Source organism: Siphateles boraxobius, unplaced genomic scaffold (genome assembly GCF_051911475.1).
Source record: "Siphateles boraxobius isolate OS27281-9 unplaced genomic scaffold, OSU_SipBor_1 9, whole genome shotgun sequence".
Classification (NCBI taxonomy): Eukaryota; Metazoa; Chordata; class Actinopteri; order Cypriniformes; family Leuciscidae; genus Siphateles; species Siphateles boraxobius.
In genome coordinates this window covers 22,116,478-22,135,917 of record NW_027509219.1, presented here as the reverse complement: position 1 = coordinate 22,135,917, position 19,440 = coordinate 22,116,478, and the positions used below count along the sequence as shown (strand labels likewise).

The following is a 19,440-nucleotide window of genomic DNA, read 5'->3' as shown; positions in this document are numbered from 1 at the left end:
GGAACCTGGAGTCTGCACTGCAAAATTAATTTTGTCCAAGAGTTTTAAATGAAACAGTAGCATTACATGTAAGTTGACTCATAATTCATTAGGCTTTGTGGTTCTGCTCTGCTGTCAGACCCCGATTGATACGACAGAGAAAAACCTTGGAATCCATCATCAGTCCAGGAGTGAGGGGCTTGTGGTTGGTTTTGTATTAGCAGTGGTGTCACATGCTACTGATGTATTAAGTGACATTTGACAGCTTTCACAGCCGGCCTACAGCAAAACACACATTTAAAATTACACATTAGAAGGCCATGCTTCTCTCAAATACAAAACGTTTCACCTTACATGCAAACGTTTAGCCTTAAAGAATTGGCACACAAATATTTTGAGATGCTTGTAAGTTTCCAAAAGTTGTCGGGGCCTGTTTAATTTGCTATGTTACACTAAAAACACAGATTCCAAATATATTTCAAAATAAGAATTAAGCATGCATGAATATAACATTTTTGGTTGATACCAAAATTATGGTTTAAATCTCTACAAACAGTTCAAAATAAAACAGTACAAAAAATGTTTTAATGCAGCAAGTGAATTTGGGTAGCTCTAATGCTCAATATGAAATTCTGATGTTTGCTAAATATGACATTTAACAGTGTTGTAACAATTAAGCATTAGATGGCTAAGGTCATCTAAATGTAAAACTTGGAGAAATGAGGAAATAGATCTAAATAGCACCAAAATCATTAAATAAAAAACCTGTATTAGCAATAACCAATATGATACCAATATATCTATCATGCGTTCTTAATTAGAAAAAGCATTAAGCAATCAGCAACACAAAAAGAAATCTATATGAGATGCTTAATTCCTGCCAAAAAAGCACATATGTATAGTTGGTGTTTTTAGTGGTTAAATATTTGAATGTACAAAGTTGGGAAATGTAAAATCATTTATTGACTGGGACTACATAGGCTAGTATATACATAATGGGGCTAAAACAATGCATACACTGAAACTATGAGATTAACATTAACATACTTAAATAAACATGTTGTACATCCTCTTTGGTAATTAATATTACACAATTTTTACAATTTTTGTATCCCAGCAAGATTTTTAAAATAAGGCGAGTTGTGTGCAAAGCCCATTATGGCTCATTGAGTTTCAACCAAATCACACAAACAAATGAGACGCTTCCATAGGGCAAAAGATCAACTCAAAGAATGTGGGCACAATGTGGTTCTTTGCCATGAATTCATCTTGAAGCCTGCAAAAAAGAAATGTGTACATTGAGCGTTTAAAAATAGTGTCCTTCAGTTTCTGAGTAACACTAACATGCCTGTATGTGCAGGCATGCTTAATGTTTGTTGGCTCAGTGATGTCATCGCAATTGCAGCTGCACGGTCATGTCGGCCAGGATAACAGGCTCCCGGGGTCTTTGGTTTTCATGCGCAGGGCCACCAGGCCTGAGGCCTTGTATTCAGACTCAGGTCCGGGCTCAAAGGAATGGGCCCCTAGGCTTCCTGGGAAGCCATGGAGTGAGTATATCCCGTTTATACTAGGATGGTGGGTTGGGTGATGATGATGATGATGATGATGATGAGGATGCCCTGCAGATGCAGACATACCCATAAGCCCGGGTAGGTTGCCATGAGGATGGGGATAAGGGGTCATGCAGGATGATGCCATGTTTTCCGTGCCCAGAACACAACCACTGGCCGCTCCGCCTACACCTCCCGTTCCCGCACTGCTTGGCCATAGGGTATTTTGCATCTTTATGGACATTAAATAGAAAAACACAAAATACATTAGTGAATTATTCTAATATGTCTTAGAATTAATGATAATTATAGAATATTGTCTGAAAAATAAAAACGCATAAATAAAAAAGTATTTAAGAAGGAAACCTGTTTCAGGCCCTCAAGCTTTTGTCGTGTATATGAGCTAAAAAAAAAAGTTTATTAGTTGAAAACTGTGTTGTAAATTTTTAGGTAATGCAAATAGTTGGAAACAGTGTGATTCTCAGGATGTCAACCACTTTCAGATATTTTGTGATTTCCCTAACATCAGAAGTTTTTGGAAAGATATGCACTGTATTCGAAAAGATTCAAGGTACTCCAATTGATTTAAGGTACTTTACTTGGGCAAAGTGATCAATGGTTTCCTGGGAAAGGACTCGGAGGAACAAATACATGTTTAAAAAAAACTAGATGCTGTTATAAACCTAACCCTCCAAAAATACAAGTATTTTCAATATGGAGAAAATTACATTTTGTGTGAATTTTCAGAAGGATTTATTGGTTGATTTATGGTCCAAATGGATTGAGTATACAGCTCCTATTTAACCAAATACTTTTTTGTTATAGAATTAATGTTTTATGTTTTTATTTAATATTGTTATTATTTATTTATACCTCCCCCTTCCTTTGTATGTTTCGGTGTTGAAACTGAGGCAAACTTAAAGAGACACATTGAGGTGTTTTTTGATTAACTTGTCACTGGAGAGTTTTGCTATTCCTGATTAATGAATATAATTGTAAGCCGGTAAAGCTAAATGTCATAAACAGATGTGAATTGTATCCCTTTGCAACAAAAACTTAAATTAAAAACAGAAATGGCCCCTAAAACTATGAAATGTCGTGTAAACTAAATTCAATCAGTGTTTTTGACAACAGATATAATTTGTTACAATGTTCACATATCCCCAGCCCAGCCAGACCAAAGCAACTCCCCAGTGTGTGTTGAAATACAGCTCTGTGTGTCTTCTGTGTTTGTGTATTCGTGTGTGTACCTGGTATGTGTCGGAGCGAGGGAGAAGGGAGATATCGTATGTAGCAGCAAAGTGGTTTCGCACCTCTTGCATCTTCCCATAGCGCTCTCTTTTTCTCCATTTGGCCCGTCTGTTTTGGAACCACACCTGGGTAAAGAACACATTTATTAAGCTGAAGTTTTGGTTGATAGCTGAAGTATAGCCCCTGTCTGAATTAAACACCGCTATCTCATGTAAAATGTATAATAAATCTTTTCTTAAATCACAATTGCATCAATTCATTTTATTAACCAGATATATTAATCAATTACTCTACAGTTGAAACGGTTACTTTGAAGAAATTAATACTTTTTTCAGCAAGGATACATTAATCAAAACTGACAGTAAAGTCTTTGTCAATGTTCCAACAGCTTTCTATGCCAAATAAATCCTGTTCTTCTGAACTATTGTTTTCAAAAAAACAACTTTTTTCAACGTTCCTAATAATTAGAAATGTTCCTTAACCACCATATCGGCATATTAGAATGATTTCTGAAGGATCATGTGACACTGAAGACTGGAGTAATGATGCTGAAAGTTCAGCTTTAACATCACACGAATAAGTTACATGTTCAATATATATTGATTGTTGTTTTAAATTGTAATACTATTTCAAAGCATTACTGTTTTTAATGTATTTTTGATTAACTAAATGCAGCCTGGGTGAGCATAAGAGACTAAAACATTTAAAAAAACCTCAGACCCTACATTTTTGAATGATAGTGTATCAGGTTTGTTTTAATTTTACCAGTTTTATATAAGCTTGCATTCCTCTTACTTGCATATAACAACCTGTCCTAGGAGATGAAGTCAAACACACCTGCACTCTGGCCTCTGTGAGCTCCGTTCTCAGTGCCAGCTGTTCCCTTGCATACACATCTGGGTAATGCGTCTTCTGAAAGACCTTCTCCAGCTCCTCCAGTTGAAAGGTGCTGAAAGTTGTCCGGTTTCGCCGCTTCTTGTTCTTGCCTGAAAGGTCGATGGAGTCAGCGATGGAGTCTCCAGTTAGTTCGTGGGACGGCTCTTTCAGTTTCCCACAGCACTCTGAATTTAGTGCAGGATAGCCAAGGGACTTGGGTAGGGTCTTCTCTCCTGCGGAGTTACAAACAGGCAAGTTTTCCACTAAATGCAGATCAGTGACCATTTAGTCTCTAACAAAATGTGTAAATACTGTGCAGGCTATTTAAACATCAGTTTCTGAGTACAGTGCTTTTAATTGTCTCCCCAACTTCTGTTAATGACTATTTATTTTATATTTTTATGTATAGCCTGAATATTTCCTCATGTGATATATCTGTCTGTCTTGCATGGCTAAGCGACCTCAGACTAACCAAAAAAGGTCTTTGACCACGTCAAATATGTGAGTATTAATTAAATGGCAAACATAATTATAATGCAGTATCTATAAATCTAATTTAAAAATAAAAAAAGACAAATAAATTTTTTTATTGTAATATATTCCCTAAATATATCTTTTGCTAAAAACACATTGTTGATATGTGATAAATTAATGGCTGTATATGCTGTAAACTGATGTTGTACATCTACAGTGCTTATGTACTTCCTGACGGGATTGAAATAATGGTGTGCAACTGGCACATAAAATCTAAAATATCTCTGCTTTTTATAATAAACAGTGGACCATTTAACCAACCTCGTAAAGACAATAATGTTCTCCTTCAAATATTCTCTCTGTTTTTGAGTATTCCACATATTTTAAAAAGGGATAATAAAACACACTGTCAGTAGAGCTTACTGTTTTGATTAGCTTGAAACTTGAGATTGAATGGCTTGAGTTTAGAGCGAATGTTGCAATTTTTGCTAGCTCAGATGCTTGCTTGAATAATACAATAAAAATATCATTACAAAATCCACAGTTATGATGTGACAGATTAAAAGGTTGTAAGAAGTCAAATAATTTTATTGACAACAACAACAGCAAAAAAGATCCGTTATAATCGCTATAATAATAAACATCATTCAAACAGGACGTGTTTGCTTTTCTCAAGAGAATATAAAGGATGGGAAGTGCTGTTTTAAAATGAATAAACCATAGAGCTTTAGCTTAAGGAGGCCGTTTTTTTCATGACTACTTTAGTGAGACGTTGAGAAAAATTGTAATGCAATATTTGAATTCCCAATTTGAATTGAAAAGGGAAATAATGCATGCCTCAGTGATGCCTAGCTGGATTCATGTTTTCAGATATATATATATATTTGTTTAATTTCTCATAGTTGCCTGAACGGAGGCATAGAATGGAGAGATAATGTTTAAACCATGATCATAGGTCAATAAAATGATAAAATTATGACTATAAATGTAGGTTAATAAATAAAATACATACATACATAAAAAACAATTATTATATCAAAAGTCTGTAATGGGCACATCTAAAGTTCCTAATAGTTAAGCTTAAGGCCTTAACTAGGGCCTAAAAGACCTTACATACTTGCTGACTTGCTATATTTCCAAAGTGCAGTTGCTTACAAGGAAAGAAAACCAGAAAGTCCATGTGCAGCTGGACTGAAAATAGATTTATTAAATGTTCAAACAGAGTGATATTTTAAGATCGAATCCCATCTGATAGGTTGCGTGACTGTGCTCATATTAAAATGATTTAAGAACAGCGCTGAGTAATGGATGACGCGGCACAGAATAGCTGGTGAATTAGCACTTTTAGGCCTGTAACTCATCAAAAATAAATTATTCTATTAAGGCCTTCAGAACAAAATAAAGGGGGAAAATGACATTATTTATTATTGCTCTACTCGCAGGCTCCTCATTGTATTGTGACCTTTTTTCAACAATGCATTATAATATTGCGGTTTCCTCACAAGAACTGTACTCCATCTGAATGAACTTATAATTTATCTAGATATTCAAAACATCTGACCTTGGGTCATAAAATATCCTCAGGCAGTTTGCTTTACAGCTCAATGTGTCTCTTTGCTCAGTGATAACAAGTAGCAGAAATGAATCATGGTTCTTCATAATTTAATTTTAACCAAAACAGAGGAAGTCATTTACTAGAGCTATAAAAGAGTGCATTATATTTGATCTCATAAAATAGTTTAGGAATTAAAACACTAAAACTGTGAAGAACAGTTATACTGTAAGGTTCTGTAATTTATCTTTTTTTTAAATCTATTTTAATTTGTATTTGTGATTAATATATTCCAAGATGTCTCTACTGACCTTAAAAAGCCTGATAAATGAATTATTGTAAAAGTGACAAAATATTATTTATGTGAATAGGCCTGTAGATAATAAAGTAAGTGCATTGATGTATCAAATACAAGTTAGTCCCAAAACTGCAGTCATGAAACAGCCCTGCATTATTTTTCTGTTCCTTAAACTGTAAGCTAAAAGACAACCTGTCTTTGAAATGTTGTATTGACCTCTCATTATAATAGTGTTGCCTTCAGAATTAATTCCTTCTGACCAATCAAATCCAGGCTATATTTGTTTGACACACCCCCATAAGGTATACGATTACCAATTAAAAGGCTAAAGATAGCACTGGCTGAACAAATCTCATGATCTTAAAACAATTAAATTATTTCAGAAATTTACACCTGCTTGTTGACTTATGGAAAATGGTATCAACAATATCGTTTATAAATTAAACGAATTTAGATTTAACAATCTTTTATTCCAAGGAAAATCAATGTTCGTCTTTATATGTGACAATAGCCTATTGAAAGGCATTTAAAAGCAAACGAGACAGGCCTAAAAACTGCGCAGACAAATCCAGTTTTAAATGCTGTAATCTGAATAAATATTGTTTCTGAGGATTAGGCCTTCACATCGCAATATTTTAGGCCTGCTATAATTGGGACTTGTGGTTGAAATAAATCGTTCCAGGCTTCAAGGGTCATTCAACCTCCTGTTAAAATAACTATCAATAATATAGAACTTTATAAATGCTTTATTCTTTTCATAATAGCCTATAGAAAAGTCTGAGGACGAAACGCACCATGGATATTGAACTTGCGCCTGACCTTAATCTAAAATACATAATTCTACAACCTAAAGAAATCATTCAGCTGTTCAAAAAAATAAAAAATTCTTATTTAGCGTCAATCTCCCCCCCCAAATATCAAAATATAGTAGTTAGGCAATTTGAGATAAATTATCTCTTCAATCTGAAAAAGGTAATTAATCGTTTTTAAAGCCTAACATAAGTTTATTAAGTAAAATAGCCTACATAAAATAATAATAATAAATAAATAACTTAACTTATTTTGTAGTTATTTAGAGAACCTTCTATGAAAATATCAACGAATAAAATGACCTGAAGATCCAAACATCAACTTTTTTAATTTCTCCAAAAAATAATAAATAAATAAAAAATTTAAACCACACGTCCAAATGTGTTTTTAATGCTTCTTTGTTGAACCTAAAGTTTTAAAGAAACTTTATTTTTACAAGTGTATTGTCTTATGCTTGTTTTTAAGATGTTGGTATTTTTCTTAATAGCCTTATTAATGTTACGTATTTACTGTTTGGTTGTAGCCTATTTGTATTAGTAATGTTCGATTATTAGACTTAGATTTTGAACTAGCTAATTTCCTAATAATAATAATAATAATAATAATTACATTAGTAATGACATTTGGCCTATACCATTTTAAAAATGCTGTTTAAGTTTCCAGATCGAACGAAATAGGCCCACTGACCGAAAATACTAAATGTAAAATTAAATTAAATATTAAAATAGGCATAATCTATCTCTAATCATCACAGATGTAAATAAATAAAATGAAATTAAAAGAAATTTTAAAAAATCCAATTGTCATAAACTTTAGTTCAGTTAAATTGGTTCAGTTAAAAACATTAATGGTTTGTCACTACATAACATAGCCTAGTCGTCTTTGTTGTTTTGAGATGGGGCCTTTCAGACGGAGATTTTGAAAAGTTTTTTTTAAACTTTGAGAATTATTATTATTATTATTATTATTATTATTATTATTATTATTATTATTATTATTATAGCGTTTGATATATTACAAACTACCAAAACGACAGTCACTTACCTTCGGAATTCGTCTCATAAAATGACGAGTTCTTCTCGATGATCGAAGGTTTTTGGTCCTGATTCATATTCTCCAAAAACTTGGTATGCTTTCCAGGCGAGGAGCGAGGAGTTGTTGTGCTGACGCAGTGCGTAAAGTTCGCGGAGCCGCCGTCAGCGTATCGTCCCATAAAAAACTCATGTCGATGCGCTAGAGGAAGATGCGGAGACTTTTGAAGGTCGTCACACTGAAAGAAAGATCCGGAATTATGCTCCAAACCGGGTGAATTCTCCGGCGTGATCCTGTTTGGAGGCGAGGAGAAAGACAAACAACTCTCAGTCTCCATAACCTAGTCCAGAGCACGAGAGCGAAAATAGTGGACTAGGATGCTATTAACAGGGGACACGTTAGTGTATAAGCGAGCGAGTAGAGGATTTTTTTTCACCTCTTCATTTCAAGTGGGTGGGATTTAGAGGATCAGAAACAAAGACCCGTGAATTGGGAGGGAGAGAGATCTGATTCAATACGCCCAGAAATCAATCACGTGCGGCTCCTGTCAATTAACCATTTAGCGTACCTCCAAAACATTTTCTGTTATAAAACAAAATTGTTATGAGATATAGGACAATGTTACTAAATCGAGTTATTGTGACTGTCTGAGCCCTTATAACTTTAAATCACCCAAGTCAATCCAGATTTGATGAGTTTCGGTCCAGGAAAATTTTACGCGTGACGCTGCCGGTCACTCTCATAGCTCAATCAAAGCAGGGATCAACCAAGTGAACGCTCACTGGCTATAAAAATGCCCTGAATTAATTTAATTATGATTTATGGCATCTACATAAAGGATCGATGACAAAATTAAGATATTTTGCATTTACGGATATGACCACACAAATTGCTAGCTGCTTCTGAAATGGCATTATGTTTTAAGGCAATCGGTTATGGACAAAATAGGCCTATAATTCAGAAATTAGCGTTAATGAAGCATCGTTTTATCATTGAGACATGAACGAGGTCTAGACAGTACAAAACAGTACAAATAAATCATTGTAATTGGATATAGGCTACAAAATGAAACAACCTTGTGAAACAACCACAGGACCAGTAAAATTAGTAGACTAATTGAGATTTTATGTAGAATTTCAGACAGGAAAAAAATCCTTTGGCTACGTTTGATATCCCAAAATCTTTGAAACATTTCAAAGGCCGTAGTTTAACAGAAAACAGCAAATGTACTTAAAACATGTTGATACCGCCAGATAAAACATTCACAAACTAACAAGATGATATAGGCCTAAGCAGGGTTAATGCGTCACTAATATAATAAAAATTATAAAAACAGGGATCCAGTTGCATCTTTATTAAACATTATACAGAAAATGTTCAATCTTTAAAATTCTTCAATGTGATCAACTCACTTGTTCTTTCCGATTCTATATCATCGCAAAAGCACATAACTTCAACTTTACTCCTAGAAAAAAGAATTAAGGCATAAAGCAACCACTTTCAAAATCAATATCTATTAGGAGAATGTCACTTAGTTCTTGCTTCTTTTTTTTTTTTCTTCTTTTTTTTTTGCGCAGTAAAGGGTTTGCAAGCCTATAGGGTTATTAAAATGAAAGTCTGAGTTATTTTTTTCTGCTCGGTCTGTGGTTCTTAAAAATCCAACTTCTCCAACCCAGCAGAAAAGTTAGTATTTTATAATAGTAATTTTGTCCTAGCTAATAATAATAATTAAAAATATATATATAATAATGAGAAACACCTTCCACGTGGAGTTGCTTCAGTTTGGACATCCAGAGATCGAAAAATTCAAAACTGTTGACATTGACGTGGCAGCTCAAATCTCTGCAAAAGATCTCTAAACATAGAGCACTTAAAGGGCTTGTGCTGCTTTCCAGCATGTCTAACCGTTTTTTTTTCTTGGTTATCAAAGCCGCGTGGAGCCAACCTGACGGACAAGTGTGTAAACATCAAGTCCATTTACTTTGGTCAGCCCACAAAAGAACCGTTTCACTCGACGATGAATTCACCAAGCTAACAGACTTTGGGAATAGACTACGGAAGAGGACATATCACTTCTTCTGACATGTTGTTTTGTTGCACTGCAAGCTGCATCTTTTGGAAATTTTAATTAAATATGATTCACTTGTATGACACTGACGTCGTATTCTTTTTCAAAACTAAATATAGGCCTGCACCTTATTTTTTTGTTATTTTGTTGCATAACCGTCTGTTATATAGGGCTATATATCACTTGAAAGGCTATTGCGGTTTGTGTAAAAGGACATGTGCTAATTTGTAACGGACAGAAAGAGAGTAAATATATTTGTTACAAATAAGGAGAACAGAAAAAAAAAAAATTTGAGGGAAGCCTTGAGCAAACAGCCCACATTTGGCCGTGCACAGGCGAGATGATGATGAAAAAGAGAGAGTAAAAACGCCGTCTTTCATTATAGTGATCCTAAAAGGCATCAGGAGCCCCGTTAATTACCGAGCAGAAGTTAATCAAAAGGACATGACCAGCCCGCCGCTCGTGGTTGCAGGGGCATGTTTGTAACCCAATTAATAAAGAACATGACTTAGATTATGTTGTGGGGGCTGAGGAAATGGGCGAAAACTGGAGACCCTCTGAGTAGAATGAACAACACATCCTATGAAATGATAAATCCATGTAAAGCTAGCATGATTAAATACACGCGTGCGGGAGAGTTTAATACGGGACTGCAGAAAGTTGGAGGAACAGAGATAATGCATTCTAAAAACAATACAACTCATGCATGTAATTATTTAAAAATAAATTATACATATTGGGGAGTCTGGGGCATGTTGTCACAAGAGCTAGGCCTACACCGGGTTCTGAGTCGAAACTTTTGTTTTAAACAGTTAAAATATTTTCAAATTAGAATAATTATTATACACTTCCATTTAAATATAATTTTAACGGGTGTGACAATATGCCCCACGATTGTGGCATTTTGTCAAAAAAGGTCAACTTTTGTTCATTTAACTGTTTATTTTTTTTCCTTCGGGCAATACTAGTGTAAATGTTAAATATATTTAAAAATAATACGTTAAAGCCAAGACTTTAAGGATTGTGCCTATAGAAATTTGACTTTCAAAAATAAACCTAATCTAAGAAATATTCACTTACTGTAAGTAAAAGTGTGACAACTAGCCCCCAATCTCCATTTTAGTATGTCTTTGTTAATGTGAATACTGTATTGTGTATGCAGTGAACACTTGTGTGTGATTCAGTGGCCTCAGCCAAGTTTTGTGATTCTGGCACAGGGTTAAATGGCTATAGAGAACATTTCACTCTAGCCGGAGGTGATGGCGTGTTCTTGAAGAAATAAAAAAAAAAACAGTACAGAAAATGTACTCCAGAAGAGAGGTTTGGAGAACATTTCAACTCTGAGTTGGCTGAATGGCCTCAGGAACCAGTGCTCTTACTGTAACTTTGGTGTTGACAGAGTTGACATGTGCACAACCACAGCCAATATCATCTGCAGGAAAGCAGACTAACAGCTGATGCTCTCCTCTACTTCAATAGCTTGCTGATATCATTCAAATCACAACCCCACCATCCCTTCTCAATCAGACAGATCAGCGGCCATTTTAGAGCACAGATACATATGTTCAGAATATAAGACATGTAATTCTTGCATACAAATGAGTCTTCTCTTGAACTGAATATTATTTGTGTGTCCAATAAAGAGAACTGACTGAATCCTGAAAAAAAAAGAGTTACATCACAAAAGGCAAAGATATGAACAACACTATTCCATTCGAAAGGTTTTCAGAGAAAAAAATTGGTTTACAACATCCGTCCTTCATTAAAAGACCCTGATAACCTAAACTCCAGCCACCAAAACTCTGCAGGTTATAGATCAGGAGGAAACACCAATTTCTGTCTGTCCTGTAAATCTCCAGCAGCTCTTTGGATTTCTGGTAAGTCATCAAACGGCTGACCCTCGCTCCTCCGCTTGCTGTGGCTTTGTGGCCACTCTTGTTTCCTGAACCTGGGGCAGCTGAACCTGTCCCTGGCTTGACCCCACACAGGAAATCAGTCCAGTCTGTGGCCCACGCTCTCTCATTCCCCTTTCTCCCTCTCTCTTTTTCATCCAGTTCAGAGCAGAGAGTTGGATGTGACCCTTCTGAGACCTTTAATTCACACAATGCTGGACCTACAGTACTACGCCTATTCATTTTTTTATCTGTTATGAGAAAGAATCCAAATAACAGTTTTTCAGTGTTTCTGCACTCCATGAACCATATATGCCAATGTTAATGATAGATAGATAGATAGATAGATAGATAGATAGATAGATAGATAGATAGATAGATAGATAGATAGATAGATAGATAGATAGATAGATAGATAGATAGATAGATAGATAGATAGATATGATTTCAACAATACCGTGCAGCATTAGTTGTGTTTTAACAGGGAAACCTCTGTGCTGTTAACAATCTGATCCACACACTCTGATCATGTGTGGATGGTCTTTATCATTTCAGAAGCCTACAGGTTTGCACTGGAATATGTGGAGGCGAAGGGGCAGTAATTCAATTATGTGTCCTGCATGCAGAGAGATGATCCCATATAAAGAGGATGGATTTTCCTCTGAGGGCTCTTTCTCTCTCTTCCACTCCCTCTGTCCAGCAGTTTGATGGCCAGCTGAAGCCGAAGCTCTGATTGACAGCTGCCGACCCCCAGGTCATAACACACGACAGAGGGAGTCTGGGAAGCGGTAGTTTGTTTCAGAAGAGCACTCAAGAAGGGCCAGTCTGTATGTGTGTGCAGGGGATATTGGGTAAGAACAGACTGACTGTCCCCTCAACAAGCCCATATTTCACTGCATCTCTCCATGAGAGTACTGAGAGATGCCTAACAGGGGTGATGTGAATGCAAATTTGAACATTTATTCTAAAAAAAAGAAGAAAAAAATAAGTCCCCCCCCCCCAACCCCCCCCCCCTCAAAATTCATGAATTAGCCATGCTCCACAAGAAGTTGAACTGGGATAAAAGGAAGAGGAATTTACTGAATAGCAAAATCATTGAAATTCAACAGAGGCAATGTATTCTGAGAAATGAAGTGTTCTTCCAAAAATACAAAAATCTATAAATTGCATTTTAAAAATGTCTATATAATTTTTTATAATCATTTAGAATTTTGAATCCTTTGAGCATTCTCAATTCATTTCTGAATGGTGCACATCCGATATCTATCAGTCAAATAGAAAGTATAACTATTTCGCATGTACAGCATAAAAGTTGAGCTCACTTAGCAGGCCTGAATGCTCATTATGCTCCTATCAGTCTTTTATGTAAAGCTGAGTGACTCTGATCAAAAGATCCTCGTTTTCTTCCTCTGACTGCAGGAATCCGTAAACAGGCTCCTCGTCTGTAACCATCTGGGTATCAGTTGACCTGGCTGCTGTGGACGCACGCCACAGCTAAAAAATAAATAATCCCTAAATGTGTTTATACTGAAAGCTGGTGGCGGAGAGTCTCTGTGACCTGTGGCTCTGATTCAATTAAAGGTGCTCACACAATGACTATGAAGAAGGTTCTGAAGCTCAGATGCTCAGCCATGGGATTTTCATTAACTGCAGCCTGAGGCATGGACTCTCTTCTCAGATATGGATAAATCCGGAGAGTTGGTTAAGCATCCTATTTTACCTCTCCTCTATTCCATGCAGGACCTCTGTTCTAAGAAGTCAAAACATTCCTTGAGCACCATGTCCCTCTAAATATAATTGTTCTGGTATGCAATTTGTACTGCACCCTGCCCTAAATCCATAAAGTCCTGTCAAACATGTTATTGTAGGTTTCTGTCTATTTTTATTTTATTTTTTATTTTTTTTACTAATTGAGAGAGTTTAAGGTATGTTTGTCCCTCGGCTTATCAAGAAGGAAGTCTTTGCTACTTTTTTTAAGGATGCATTAACCTAAATTTTTTCTCCACATATCACCAATTTCCAATGGTCGCATCATGCCCATTTTGCGCTAAGTCGCTGTTGCTCTATAAAATAAAGTAAAAATAAAGTACAAAGAAAATCATTATTCTTCTGATCTTGTCAAAAATAACACAATAAACAAGGACAATTTACAGTATTGTACATTTTGTGGCATCATTCATTCCTTCCTGAATTTTGGGTTTCTTAAATAAAATAGACCTTTCTTTTCGACACAAGCATTGTGACTGTTTCATGAGTCATGCGCACACGGGATAGAAAGAGCCCTTTTAAACTGTCACCGAGAAACGAATGAGTGGTCATGTTGCTTCAAAGCTTGTAGTTAAATCCATGCCAACTTTCTGTCTGTTCCTCTGGAAGCCACCAGTGAGTCACAAAACGGCCAATAATAGATTCAAGTCTACTGTGCGTGAATTAACAATCAACTTCACTGTCACCAACCAGGACATTTTGAGAGCATATGAGAAATATCGAGGCATAGACTATATACACACATATATTGAAATGCTTCTATACAGAAGGAATGGTGGAACTTAGTGAAACTTAAGAATTCAGGGGTAGCCTACTCCAAAGAAAAATATATTTTAATTCTGTAAGTAAAAAAAAATATATTATTGTTTAGCTAGAGTAGGCTATTGAATTCGTTATGTAGGCCTGTAGCGTTCATTTGTCAAATGATTTGAAATATTCGCTCTTTTATTTAAGGATCTAAAAATGCTTCTGAGTGACCAAAGTCCGTTTCCAGTTTTTTTTATTTTCATCTTTTTATTCGCTATAGACTACAGAGAGATCATAAATAGTTATAGGCTACGCGCTTTATGACCGTGGTGAAATTGTGTAAGGTCACACATTAGGCTACTATTTGTTCAAAAAAGAAATTGGGGCCTAGGCTACAAAAATTGTCAAATAAGCCTAGTGCAAAAATAGGGTAGCTACAATATTTTCCCAAATAAATAAATAAATAAATAGCCTAAAGCGAAATGACAAACATTTATAGGCTAAACGTTTCTGGGGTCATCCTGCATCCTTGCATGTTTCTTATCACCACCATCAAATAAACGGAGAATTATTCATTTGATTGCAATTGCTTTTATTGTTATTACTTTTTATTGTTATTAATGTTAACACTAATAGGCTGTTATTCTTTTTTTTTATTATTATAAAAAAGCATGTCAACGAATCCAAAATAACAGTTTCAATTGACTGGACATTTGGAATAGGTTAAATAACGTTCTTCCTGCGTTTGCATGTTTGGAATTACTTTGCCATTTATATTTTACATTAGGCAACATAATTCAGTTGGTCTCGTAGTGAATCTTTTGGTTTCGAAATTCGACTTAAACAAGCGCCCAACTTTTGAAAAAAAATTGCTTTCAGCGCCCTCCGATGTTCTCTAAACGCCTCCGTTAAAGACTCTGGACTAGCCAATATAGTCGACAATAAAGGAAGGATTGGTGGATGGGTGGAGGAGCAACAGCTGTCTGTCTCAAGCCACCATTCACGGGGAATAAAGGCGAGTCCACTGCAGTTAAACATTCTTGTTATGGGTTTAGGTTGTTTAAAATTCAATATAAACTTTGATTGAATGTAGGCTATATTATTTTTATTTGGTCTTAATTTTTATGTTAGGCCTTTTTATTTTAGCCTATTATTGTGTGCACTGGTTGTTTAGTTGGTAACAAAGATTTTAAATTACAAATTATAGGCTACATCATTTAATGTAAAAGGAAAACATAAATTATTTAAATAAATTAATAAATAAATAAATTAATTAGGAGAAGATGACCACAATATGCAATTACTGATAAAATGTCCCCTATAGTGGCGGTACATAAAAAAAAAAAAAAAAAAAAAAAAAAACCACCCCGGCCCGTTTCACTTCAAAATAAAAACAATATTTTGTCCCCTGCAAATCAATGAATTATCCTTCTGTACCTACAATGTACTTACAAATCTCTCATTAAAAAATAAACAAATAAAAATTAAAAAGTCAGCATAATATAATACACCATCACTGTTCAATGATAGCCTAGGATAACCTCAAAGCTGTTTCGATAGAATAAATCTCAAAAACATTGATATTCAGATGATTTCCTCCTCTTTTAACGTAGGCTAATTATTCTAACAACTCTTAGAGTAGGCTAGTTTCATTAAAATTTGAAACATTTCAAATTAAATTACATTTTTTGTTGAAAATTGAGTAATAATAAAGTAATAGGCCTAGCCGCCTATGTTTTAGAAAAAAAAATATTTTAAAGTGAAGTAGCCTAATGTAGGATATGTTAATTCATAAATAAGAACTATCATTTGTATGTCGTTCTGCTTAAAAGGAAAAATACACCTTTGTTAATTCTTTGTATGAAGAATTATCTCTCCCGTGGCCTAACCGTTTATCTAGGGCTATGTTGTTTGGGGGGTGACAGCCATATGATTTCTTTCATTCTTATTTCCGTGGCCTTTTTCCTCCCTATACTGTCTCTGGTCCAGGTGAAATGTAGCCAAGCAGTTCAGTAAATGATCGCCATTCAATGGAGATATGCGTTGGGATGAGATGTAAGCTAAGAAAAAAGTAGAGGGACATCTTACTCCAGGGGGCGCTCATTGCTCCGTTTCTTCAAACGCAAAGTAGCGCGTAAGAAAAACAAATTAAACTGGATCTTTCCACTTGTTTTCACAATATGGCACCAAAAGAAAAACAAAGAACAAAGTCAATATTAGTAGTATATAATTAAGAATTAAAATCAAAAACTTAATTCCAGAAAAAGTATAGCAGTTACAGCAGCAACCGTTCTCCCCTCCGCCATGTTTAAAGTTTGTGGCACGCCCATAACGGGAACTTGGGTATCAAAGTTATCGCAATAGATATATGGCCTATGACTTGAGTGTTCATGTCCAATTTTTAAGAAACCTGTATTTAAGATAATTCCGATAGCATGTGAAGGCAGCATTACAGTCAATCACATTATAGGCCTTGAGAAGCAATATAGTGCAATATAGTTCAACAGTCACATTAGATTAACAGTGAATATCTGTGAGGAATACAGGCATCAAATTAATGCCACATTTCAAATTGCATAGGTTTTTGCAACCTTGAAAAGTGCAAGAAGGAGGATAATGACCTAAATTTGGCCCATGGCCTTTGGTTGTGGGACCAGTCTGAATGCCAAACTGCGGCAGCTGTACAAGCGTAACTGCACAGGAACAGCTCGGGTCATCTTCACGTGCCCCGGAGCTCATCCTGATGGCCCGAGGCACTGGACATGCGCCCTGACCCCTCACAAAACCACCCAGATGCTGGGCATAATGCAACCTTTCATATGCGTTGCTGTCTATCTTCTGCTTGAGTATCGAATTCTTACATCCGCAGGACTGAAGTTGATTCTTTCACAAAGGACACACAGACACTCACAATAACATAGGGACTTGTGTACATACACAGGCTCACACACAAAACAGACCCAGCACATATACAGACTCTCCCACTGCTCATGGCTACACTGGGACCAGGCCTACACAGAAGAAATGGGGAGAAACATTTTTATTATCAAAGCTCTTCCGACAGCAATGCAGCCATGAAGATTTCAGCACTCAAATACTATTCTCACTTTCAAAAGAGACTGAGTAAATGAGAAACCACATCACATAAACTAACAGGCACATTACTACTTAATGTGAATTCAATCCTCTCTTTATAAGACAGCGACTGACCTTGAATTAGAAACTTCTGGAATCAAAACCTAAACTGTTTGGAAATACTCTCCACCTAAAGCAATGAGAAGCAGATGACGATCAAAATCAACATCAGATTAATGTTCCATTTAATGTTACACACACATGCTTCACACACACACACACACACACACACACACACACACACACACACACACACACACACACACACACACACACACACACACACACACACACACACACACACACACACACACACACACCTATTTATTGATAATGGCACTGCTGCCCAACTGTGCCCTGGAGACTTACATCCCTGAAGCAGTGCAGAAAATCGAATTTATTGAAGCGCAGCAGCAGCTGGAATTGCACTTCCGAGAGAGGGATTCCGTTACAGCCAGTGGAACTTAAGTGGTTAAAACTGGGATCTGTGAGTTCTGGACTCACAGAGGGAGAGTGAGGAGGTTTAGCCTTTGGGCGAAGTCTACAGAGCTACAGCTCACCTACTAGCATACTCTGAATATCGTGAAGTCCCCAGTGTAGCATTTTGAGAAGGATCCAAATCATTTTGTATATTTTGTTGTTGTTGTTGAACTACATGCATGGTCCACCAGCTAGGCATAATCAGCATTAACCAGCAGATTTAAATTGTTTTGTTAGTTATGTTTTCTTATCACAATTTATTTTTTTAATGTGTTTTAGAATACAATTGTTAAAGTCCCACTGTGGTGAAAATCCAGCTTTTACTGTAATATTGTTTATATGTCTATGTGGTGTTTTTAATACGCTTTAAGACGAACCATGTAGGCTACAAATGCATAAGTCAACACCATTTTTGAGTATTTTCTCCTTAAAACTGCAGTGAACCAAAGACAGTCTCAAGAACGCGATTTAAAATTTGCTGGTGTTTCAGATGTCAAAACCCACATTGTAACCAATCTTGTTAATCTGTGATCTCATCAAGTGGATCTCTGAGCTGGTGTGAGTGAGTGGAGGCAGGGCTAATTTGCATATTCATAGAACCACGTATACTAAACGAGGCAAGGATGTAGAGTTACATTCAATATATTTTAAGGCATGAAGAAATTTATTCAAGAAAAAACGTTTAAATATGTCATTTTGGTGATCAAAGAGTTTTAAGGGATAAAATTACTGACTACAGGGGGACTTTAATTTATTCCAGTAAATATTCATATATGTAGCCTACTGTCTCTAATTGATATGAACAAACACTCAGAAAACAGTTTTTGGTTATTTAAAATCGGACATAACTGAATAAATGACTCCATTGGAGTCGGTTGTGCACTCAGTAACAGCCCTGAACGATTCACTGACTGGCTGAAGAAATTCAAAGTGCTCAGAAGAGAGTTTGAGACTCACTCTGAGAAACTGACTGCAAAAATCGAGTCTGATTCCAGAATGGATCCCAAACTAATGTCTTATTGGAAGATGAGTTTGTGTATGACAGAGATATTCCTACCCAGCATGTGATTAAAGAGACTGTGTTGGGAAGCAGCATCACTACAAATTGCATAGTCTACTTTTATTGTTAAACTGACAATGCAAATTTGAAATGTGAAAATCACAAACAAAAGAAAATTTTAATTCACTGTCCATGAAGACATAATTTAATTCCCTAAATTGTTTGTTTGTAACAAGTAAAAAATTTTGCACAAAAGATATTGTAGGCTAAACAATAAAGGAAGCTAACATTGGTGTTATGACCCATATCATAATGGGTATCATAATGGACTTTAATCGTCATGTGTTTGGTTTGGGCTGTGTTCCTTCTCAGGGGCGCCGCTAAGGGGGGAAAAGTTAGGACGATTCTAAGGGCCCACACACTTTTGGGGCCCCCAGAGATTGATTTTATTAATGGAATGGGTGCGGTAGGGGGCCCAACCTCATATTCTTTCATAGGGCCCAAAATGTGGTTTTTTGCCCCTGTTCCT

At 35.9% G+C, this 19,440-nt stretch overlaps 1 protein-coding gene across 2 annotated transcripts; it reads right to left on the bottom strand.

The window, feature by feature from the left end:
* Positions 1 to 919: 919 nt before the first annotated feature.
* On the bottom strand, positions 920 to 8,242 carry alx3 (ALX homeobox 3). Of its 2 annotated transcripts, none has more exons than XM_077222985.1 (4): positions 7,835 to 8,242; positions 3,618 to 3,889; positions 2,780 to 2,905; positions 920 to 1,761 (listed from the first exon to the last, which is right to left on the bottom strand). In XM_077222985.1, the coding sequence occupies exons 1-4, from the start codon at positions 8,157 to 8,159 to the stop codon at positions 1,393 to 1,395; spliced, it is 1,092 nt and encodes a 363-aa protein (XP_077079100.1). In that variant the 5' UTR covers positions 8,160 to 8,242; the 3' UTR covers positions 920 to 1,392. The 2 variants fall into 2 exon arrangements, with proteins under 2 accessions (XP_077079100.1, XP_077079101.1); XM_077222986.1 differs by having other exon boundaries at positions 2,843 to 2,905; positions 7,835 to 8,225.
* Positions 8,243 to 19,440: the final 11,198 nt, after the last annotated feature.

Bases quoted from the DNA above. Each gene is read 5' to 3' on its own strand.
- alx3 (XM_077222985.1), bottom strand. From the start codon at position 8,159: ATGGAGACTGAGAGTTGTTTGTCTTTCTCCTCGCCTCCAAACAGGATC. The intron at 3,890-7,834 runs GTAAGTGACTGT...GTAACTCCGCAG, and splicing joins TTATGAGACGAATTCCGAAG to GAGAGAAGACCCTACCCAAG. The intron at 1,762-2,779 runs GTACACACACGA...ATGTCCATAAAG, and splicing joins CTCGCTCCGACACATACCAG to ATGCAAAATACCCTATGGCC.